This window comes from Alligator sinensis, unplaced genomic scaffold (assembly GCF_000455745.1).
Source record: "Alligator sinensis unplaced genomic scaffold, ASM45574v1 scaffold88_1, whole genome shotgun sequence".
Lineage (NCBI taxonomy): Eukaryota > Metazoa > Chordata > Crocodylia > Alligatoridae > Alligator > Alligator sinensis.
The window spans coordinates 350,759-360,471 of record NW_005842347.1 but is presented as its reverse complement, the minus strand read 5'-3'; the positions used below and the strand labels follow the sequence as shown (position 1 = coordinate 360,471).

General features: G+C 40.5%; 1 protein-coding gene across 2 annotated transcripts in view; it reads right to left on the bottom strand.

The window, feature by feature from the left end:
* The window catches only part of NOL4 (nucleolar protein 4), a 285,684-nt gene that overhangs the window by 109,649 nt on the left and 166,322 nt on the right, over positions 1-9,713 (bottom strand). For both annotated transcript variants that reach the window (XM_006028947.1, XM_025210409.1), the window contains one exon: positions 4,491-4,774. In XM_006028947.1, coding sequence (XP_006029009.1) covers positions 4,491-4,774 — 284 coding nt within the window. The remainder of the gene's footprint in view (positions 1-4,490; positions 4,775-9,713) is intronic.

Below are 9,713 nucleotides of genomic sequence, written 5' to 3'. Positions count from 1 at the left end.
CCCCGCCGCCCCCGCAACAAAAGAGGGGGGGGGGGGGGGGGAGGGGAATGTGTAGAGGAACCTGCAAAATTAAACAAGCTGCACGCCTCCCACTTCTTGCCATAAATTTGGTAGGTCCCTACACATAAATTAGAGCAGGAGTGCATAACCTCTGGCCAATGAACCAAATGCGACCCATGGAGGCATCACATCTGACCCACAGGGCTCCCCACATGTCAGGGAATTTGGTGGTGGGGGAGCAGTGCCCATGGGGCCAGGTCAAGCCCCTTCTGACTCCTGTGGGGCTGGGCTTAGGCCAGGCTGCCCCCCAACCCCCTCCAGTCCATGATCAGACAAGGCAGTGCTCACCCAGCCCAATGTGGAGAAAGGTTGAGCACCAGTGAATTACAGCAGCACTCAAGAAGCTCTTAATCAGTGGTGCTCAACCTTTTTGGCCCACAAGCCAGATAACCAGTGTCAGATCCATCTGCTGGCCAGATTCAGTCCATGGGCCTGATCCAATTTATGGTGCTGAGCCAGTGGTGGCCCAATCCTTTGCAGCTACATCAGTCCTAGCTGGGCTATTCCTCAGTGTATGCATTGGGCCCTGGCTCAATCCAGGTGCATGGGTATGAGGATAGATCCCTCTGCATTTGGCCAGCTTGGCTAGGGCCAATCCAGTTGTCTGGGGGCTTGGAAATTTGGTGGCAAGAGAGCAGTGGCAGTGTTAATTGCTAAACTAATACCAGGGGCAAAGCTGAACTTACTGCAAAATCAAAGAGCTCTCTCTCTATATATATATATACAGGGAGAGAGAGAGAGCATAAAGTTTTTTCTTTATGCTTTCTGACTCTGTATATATAGAAAATCTGACTCTGTATATATAGAGAGAAAGCATAAAATTTTTTCTTTATATATATATAGAGAGAGAGAGAGAGAGAGAGAGAGAGAGAGAGTCAGATGTTCTATATATACAGAGGGTCAGAAAACATAAAGAAAAAACTAAAGCTCTTTGATTTTGCAGTAAGTTCAGCTTTGCCCCTGGTACTAGTTTAGAGCAGGAGTGCTCAACCCCCAGGTGCAGGTCAGATCCAGCTTGCGGGTCTTCTCATAAGTCCAGAACTTTGGTGGTGGGGGACTGGTGGCAATTCACACTGCCACTGCTCCCCTGCCACCAAATTTTCAAGCCCCCAGACAACTGGATTGGCCCTAGCCGAGCTGGCCCAATGCAGAGGGATCCAGCCTCATACCCATGCACCTGGATTGAGCCAGGGCCCAATGCATACACTGAGGAATAGCCCAGCTAGGACTAATGCAGCTGTAAAGGACTGGGCCACCGCTGGCTCAGCACCATGCATGGCACTATATATATATATCTATATATATAGATATATATATATATCTATATATATATATAGAGAGAGAGAGAGAGAGAGAGAGAGAGACACGCACACACACACATATATATAGAGAGAGAAAGAGAGTCAGGGCTTCAAAAGAAGGTTTGACATATTGATGAGCAATTCAAAGTTCATATAGATATAGATACAGATGTATATAAATAGATATAGATATCTCTCTATATAGGTATATATAGAGAGAGATATCTATATGAACTTTAAATTGGTCATGGGAAGTGCTGAATATCCTTAATTCCTAAAGGGAGAAGAGAGTGAGAAGTGTTGAGTGTTCAGGACTTCCTTGTTCAAACTTGGAGACTGCAAAACATTTTGAGATCTTCAGTATGTAAGGGGCTGTATAAAAAACAAAATATTTATGAGTAGCTAGTAGCTACATATGGCTAGTGTGTGAGAGTGTTAACAGCTGTCAAGTTGTACACTAGATATCCAAACATTCTTGAGCTAATATTCAGCACAAAGGCATGATAGTAGTTGCAATTATAGAGCAATACTTTGGCATTGCTTCTAAAAAGTAAATTAAAAATACTTTTAAATGTACAAAGTTAGAGTAGGATTTATTAATAAAGATGTCATTTATTCATAAAACTACTCTTCTACTCTACCAACATACTGCACTTTGGGTAAACTTACGTAAGTTAGTACACCCTCAGCCATTCTTTTACAATCACCACTAAACATTTAGTGAACACGTATAAAAACAAACAGTTTACATCCTACACTTGGTTTTTTTTCCATTCCAGGACAAAAGAAGGAGCAAATTAAGTTTCTGGGGCACTGTAAGCTAGGTAGTATTAAAATGAGTGATGAAAGATAGCATGGTTGTTGAGGGACTGACTGGATTTGATTTTTAAAGTCTAGAATTTTAGCAAAGGAAGTTTCAAGTCAGTTCTGGGTGGAAGCTGGGATTCAATGAAACAGGACTTTCAGTTTTAACCATTGTTCTCAGGTCCTGTGGCTCTGATTACATTTGGAGGTGCAATATTAAGCCATGTTGTGGTCTTAGCTATATCTTAGTTGCTCCTTAAGCTTTCTCTACTGTTTTCACCAGCTTATTTGTGTGTTTGCAAAAGCAATGACAGTAGCGGCAGTATACCTCAGGCAAATGAACCAATGTGTCTATCAATATTTGGGTAACTGGCTTGTAAAGGGATCACTAGAACAATATGCCCTACAGTAACTGAAGGCACAGCATACATTTAGCCAACTTAGGATTCACTGTGCATTACTGAAAGTGTTGAGTAAATTCAGCACTACAATATATGTACACACTAAGACTAGAAGTGTCTGGAATATTTTTGACTGAATAGAGTTTTTTCAGAGCCAAAACATTTAGTGGGAGACACTTCATTTGTTTTTGCTGAAACCTTCATTAGGAAGCCTTTTTGCATCTATGGTTCTCTCGCCCAGTTGTTCTCAACCTTTTTTGTACCAGGACCCACTTGTAAATATCAATAGCCAGTCCCAACATAGTGCCCCTCACTCCCAACTCGCTGCCCGCTGCCCCGAGGTCCCAGTGTGTGGGGCAGGGGGTGGGTGTGCAGGGTAGGGTGGGTTAGGAATGGGGCAGGGGGGACCCCAAGCAGCCCCTTGCAGGCTGGAACTCTGCCATCCTGCAAGGGAAAAGCCAGTTTCACAAGTTTTTCTTCTTTAAAGGAGAATCCACATTTTAAAAGTTTGTTCACAATCCTTTCATATATTCTTGAGACCTACTTTTGGGTCGCAATGCACAGGTTGAGAAACACCACTCTAGCCCAATGTGAACAGCTAAAGAGAGTGTTAAACTCTACAGCCTTCTGGATAGAGTGCTCACAAGAGACATGGAAGAGCCATGTTCAAGGACCTGCTCTGCCTGATTCAGAGCTAAATTTTTCATCCCAGATTACTCTGGATTAGATAGAGAAGACACAAACCTGAGTCTCTAACAGCCCATCCCAGTGTCCTAACCACCAGGCTACCGAGTGTGAGGCAAAGTAGAGAGTCTCTCTCTTTGCACCCCTCAAAACCAGAAATTAAATCATATGAAAACATTTGAAAGATTTTATTTTCATTTTTATTTCAAATCAAGAGAACCAAATGCCAGATCTTAAAAAGATGCTGTATTGTTATCTTCCAAATATCTCTCAGTTAAGAGACATTTCTGGAAACACCTAGAAAAGTTGTTGCCCACATCACTCCAATTGCAAAACCCTGCAAGAAAATGTAGCAGAGTTCAAAGCATAGCTATGCTGTCAGGCTCATTTATGATATGTTACTGAAGGCTATGGACAAACATTAATAGTATCTGGATCCAGTACTCTCCAGTACTACTTAATTATTCCTACTGTAAAAATGGTAGTTTAGTTGGGAGTTTCAGTTAAAAAGCAGGACCTGTCATCAGTAAGATCAGAGAAGATCAATGGAAAAATTCCATTAAATAGACCTTCTCCTCATCTTCCTTAAAATACACACTCCTGACAAATATCTTCCTATAAGGCTACCTATATAATCTATAAAATCTGTCTTTATCACAATGTAACCACATCACTTTTCTCCTGCTCACAGAATGAAGGCCACAGAAAAAACCCTTCAGGGAATTCCAGCTTCTTAAAGCAAACTTGTCAGTTTTAATTAAAGTATGGTGGCTCTATAATACATAAACAATCAGACAGCAACCAAAACTAGATCTGTTCTGATGTTGACAATTTCCATGTGATAATCCACAGGGGCATACACACAGTATATTCAAACTGATATATTCTGTAGACATATGTTACATGTGACAATGATGGTCATCTAAAAACACTTTAGAAAGATAACTAATGATAGACAGTTCCCAAAACAAAGCATTTTATCATGTCTGTGCTTGAAAGAGAACCACATTCATTTTTATCAGGGTATAGCTGTAAGATACATATACATATACATGACATAAATATATACTTTATACACATAACAGTTCATGCAAATCTGTGAATACTATTTGGGTAATGATGCGACATATACCACACAGATTCCATTATGGGCTTTTCTCATGACCATATTTGGGTCAGTCTTGTTAATACTTCCTTTTCCTAAACTAAACACTGCATATTTGGAGAATGGAAATCTTACCTTGCTTCCATTTTCTCTTGCCTCTTGTTCCATCTTGAGGTCAGAAATTAGGAGGTTCTTGTATTTGTTCTTTCCATTACTGTTGTGATCATCTAGTCTGTATTCTGAAGTCAGCTGAGCAGAGAGGGGACTATCACTCAGGTTCAGAGGCTGCTCATCCTGCTCCAGATTTGTTTTGCCATTACTGTTGGTTTCTGCCATCTCCCTGCAGTGTATTCCTTCTGAAGCATTGGAACTGTGTCCCACGGTCTCATTGCCATTAAAACTCTCTGCAGCTGAATCATCTATTAAAAATATATATATTTTCAGTAACATGCCACCATTGTTATCTTGTACCAAATCAAACAGAATTTATACATTTTCCAATAGCAAAATTAAAATGGTTTAAAAGATTACTAGCCCCAAATGTGTTTTTACAACACGCAAATAAAAATGTTCAAGAAAGATTGGGGCAAAATATGATAAAATGATAGTCTAAGTTATGGTAAAAGTTAAAGGCTGACAAAGTTATGGAAAAAGTTAAAGGCTCATGTCCTAATACAATTGTGAGTACCTCCCTCCCTCCGAACCCCCCCCCCGCCAAAAACAACAAAAAAACCCAACAGTATGTCATATTGGAATTTTGGGCACAAATTCTATTCTTATCCATCTGTCAGTCCATATGTCCATCCATCCAAGTCCATCACTAGTATCACATATTTTTTAAACCAATGCAGTTGCATGTGGTGCTGGAGCAGAATCTGACTCAGTTCTGAAGGATGTGGAAAATGTACAATAAACCAGATGTTTAAAAGCAACATAAAAATTAGCCCATTTAAAAAACCCCATCAATTATAAAAAATTCTTAGTGCCCTGCCATCAGTTAATCTGGTGTATTCATTGCTAGCATTGGAAATTATTCTGGGAAAGCTGAATTCTGAGACCAAAGATTCTTTCCTTGTTCTCAAATTATATATGTGACACTCAGGGTCGGGGTCAGAGATGGAGCTGCAGCCTCTGCTCTCCTGCCTGATTCTGGTGCCGCCTCTGCCTACTGCTGCCTTCACACCACACTCCACATAGTCTCCACCATGACTCCAGATGTGGCTCCAACTCCAGCCCAAGGCATGGAGCCCCCACCTGGTCATGCAGCAGTGGCAGCAGCTCTGGCCCTGGCTCTAAACTGAGGCCAGGGCCAGAGCTGCCCCTGCAACTACTGCTGCCTAGCCAGGTTGGGACCAAAGGAACTATGTTCTCTGTGACCTGGGCCAGAGAAAAGCTGGATCCAGAGCCTCAACAAAGGCTAGGTGGCAGCAGAGGGTGGGGCAGCCAGCGGTGGGGGGGCAGTCTTTTAAGTGGGTAGTTTGGTGGGGAGTAGATGCAGGAGGGGCAAGCAGAAGCAGGGCAAGTGCTTGGGGGTGCAGGCACCATGAGGAGGGGTGGGGCATGCAGGGGCAGGGGGAAGGCAGCAAGGGGGACAAGTGGTAGGGGGACATGCAGCATGGGGCGGGGGCAGGCTACTTGACTCGCCCACTGTCTACCCCCTTGCTGCTGCTTTTTCTTCTGCAGCAGTGGGGAAGATGAATTTAAGATGATCTTCCAATTATTATATTATATTAATGAAAAATTATAATACATTTATAAACTTTCCATGTACAGAATCTAATTTTTGGGGGGTCATCTTAAATTCAAAGTTGTCTTGGATTCTAGTAAACAAAGTATTTCACATATGCATGAGCATGTGTAAAATGGATTTGTTTTAATATTCAGGACATTTTTTAAAGCATGCATTATCAGACAATGTAATTGTTTGAAATTAGTCTGTTAAAAAAAAGATATTATGTCTCTTTGTCATTGGTTTAATGGTTACCTAACTTCCTTCTACCTCCAGATCAAGGATATAAAGGAATTAAATAATATGCTGTATAAGACAAAAGTAATCAGATATAATTAAGCAATCCAATATTTAGAGAGGAATATGAAGATTCTTTCAGAATCATATACATGAAACCAATATATATCCCTGCCCTGATTTCTGTACTTATCCAATACAGGTTCTTGTTTAAATAAAGCAAGTAGGATGTGGCTCATGTTCTGCATATACAAATTTGTTTTATGATTCCTGAAAAGATATACAAGTTCATGGACACATACAATAGTGATAATATTTTTTTAATGCTTTACATTAAGGTATATAATGGAATACTTTATTAGCAACAGCTGTTAATGTGTTAGTTTCTAAAACACGTCATCACTTTCCTCATAAATGAACATATAAAACTACTAAATAGGTACTTGACAGCCTTTGGTTGGACACGTGCCTACTGTGCAGAAATAAATATTTTAAACATTTCAAAATACAACTCTAGAAATAAGCAGTTTCATCACATTATGAAAAAAGAAATCCATATGTCACCTTCTAGCACAGGGGTGGGCAATTATTTTGAGCGGAGGGCTGCTTACTAAGTTTTGGCAAGCCATCGAGAGCTGCATGACAGGCAGCCAAGGACAGATAAATATTATTTTCTAAATTTTTTAGGGGCCCTACGGGCTGTATAGTGTGGCCTAGCAGGTCGCATTTTGCCCACCCCTGTTCTAGCACAATACCTTCTCCAGAATGCATATTGTTCTCAGTAAATAGTTATATTTACAACTCTTTCCAAAAAAGGCCTTATAGTAAAGCATAAGAAAGAAATATTCAACAATTACTTTAAGAAAAGTACAAATGCAATAAACAGACAATTTAACATATATATTTGATATTTTTACAAAAAGAGACTACAAAATGAATAGTAGACATTTCTGTGCCATTTTCTTTTTAAAATTCCTCTGGTTAAAAAATGTGCTCAAATGCTCTGCAACTTTTAAACAGAAGGTCAAGTGACATCAACATAACCTGGACTGCCCTTAAATAGTAATTCAGTTACTAAATGGTAAACCTCTGTTTCTATTGTAAAGTCAAACACAACAAATATAACAACCCTTTTCCCACCTTTCTCACTAGAAGGAAAAACTATTCTCTATCAGAAAAATATTCAGAAACTGTCGCAGCCTGCAGATGTTTGTGGGGGTGGTGGGGGGGAATGGGGCACTTTACTTTAAACTTTGCATGCTCCTGCACTGAGCTCACAGCATGCTCAGAAGAGGCAGCATATTAGCTGCACCTGACTTCCCCAACATTTGTAGAGATCGGGCGCTTTAGTGAGGTTTTTTTAGTGCTTTTATCTAATTTGGCACTAATTATCTATTCAATTATCTGACTGAATCAGCTTTAGCTAAAAACACCAACAAGCTCCACTGAAACATGTGATCTATACAGATGTTGAGGAGCTGGGTTGAAATAATGCACTGCTGCTTCCAGTGGAGTGCATTTTCTTCTATGTCTGACAGCATCTTGTAAGCTCATTTTTGTGAAGTAAAAGATGTATTACCAAAAGGCAGTCAGAAAAATACAGTATTTTAGTACTGATTTCTGCTTATAGATGTTACTACAGTAACTAAATTTAACCTCTTAGCACATTTCATTCTTGATTTACTTTGCAGAGAATAAAATAACAGTTTACAGTTGTTTTGTAACTGAAATTACAAGGCTTCCAGACCCTTACTCAAGCGAGTAGGCCTTACTCATATACATAACCATTTGACTTAAGAAGACTGTTATGGAGCCTGACCTAAAAGATGAAGCATACTTCCATGGTCTCTACTGCCATGGTCCTGATAACTTCTTCTTCTTTTCCTGTCTGTTGTGCTGTGCTTTGTGCCCTCAGGGTGGTTCACCATGTGCTTAGATCTAGAGTTTGTGACTGTACCTGGCCAACATACAGGAGGAGGGAGAAGCAGACAACTTGCACTCTGTGTCTTGACCGTTCCAAGAAAAGCTTGTCACAATCTAGTCCTTAGATTATAAAATCTCTCTGGAACTGAAAATGTATCTTCTTTTATTTTTGAAGCATCCAGATTAAGGTTCCTTCCACACAAAGCACGGTCAAGGTAATTTTAATAGTTGTACTGGCATGTTTTTCTAATGCTTATGTATCATAACCCCATCAAGCAATAGATTGACATGCAAAATCTGTTTTCTTACCAAATATTTTCCCTCCATCATCCAGAGACACTGGTTTGTTACTGAACAGTTGATAACAAGTTCAGAAATAGAGATATACGTTGGATCCTAATATGTATATATGTGGGCCTGACACATCTTGTGCACATAGACAATTAGGTTTCAAATACACTCATGCTGCTATCTGTGAATATTTCTACTGGACAGTTTACAGTGATTTATTTTTAGAAATACACAGCGCTGAAGCTTTTCTACAAGGAGAAAAAAAGAAGTTGAAAAAATATGATCATCCAGGGCCCTTAGCAACATAGAGAACGTGGGTTGTTGTAGCAACCAACAGGAAGATTGTGCTCACTCGCTTGCTCACTCATAGATGATGATGTCAGGATGGCAGTTGAGTTTTTGGTTTGTGCTATGACTTAGTTACTTCTTTGACAATCTGTCCCTGTTGGGTCCACCCCTGTGTATATGTGCCCTGGCACTTTTAACAGCTGTATCTGCTGTATCTGTTGGAGCCACACACACCCCTCAGGAAAGGTCTCTACGCTGGCGTTGCAGATTCCTTCAGATCAGTCAGCACCTCCTGTGGTCTGTCAAAAAGCCTGGGGTTTGGTATTGATTTCCCTCATACGAACCATCAAAGCAGCAGCTACCAATGCCTAAATATGAGTACTGCAGTTAAATGGCCTTGGTACCAACTCTTCACTAATCACTGACTCAGGGCAACAGACTACAGTACAAGCAGTACTGGGCCATCTGCACTGTCTGGCTTGAAAGTGACTAGAACTGGGGTGGGCAATTATTTTGGCTCTAGGGCCACTTAACAAGTTTTGGTGAGCCGTTGAAGGCTGCAAGGGTAGCCCCGCCCCTTGGCAGGTCCCCTGTCCCCTGGTTGGCATCTTGGGACTGGAAGTCCCGCCCCTAACTCCTGATCTTTGCCAGCAGAAGTCCCTCCCCTTGCCTTGGGAGTACTTTTTTTGGAAGATGGGCTTGCCATTTTGAAACCAGAAAAAAAACAAGCAATGTACTAAAAAAATCAAACATCTACTATAACTTATTTTAAATTCATTTAAAAAATATTTTTATCCTGATTGATGTGTGTTTTCATGGTGTATCTAGAGGCAATTGCATAATAGCTCAAAATACAGTCTTACTCTTCTATATTGTGTATAGGAGGGAAA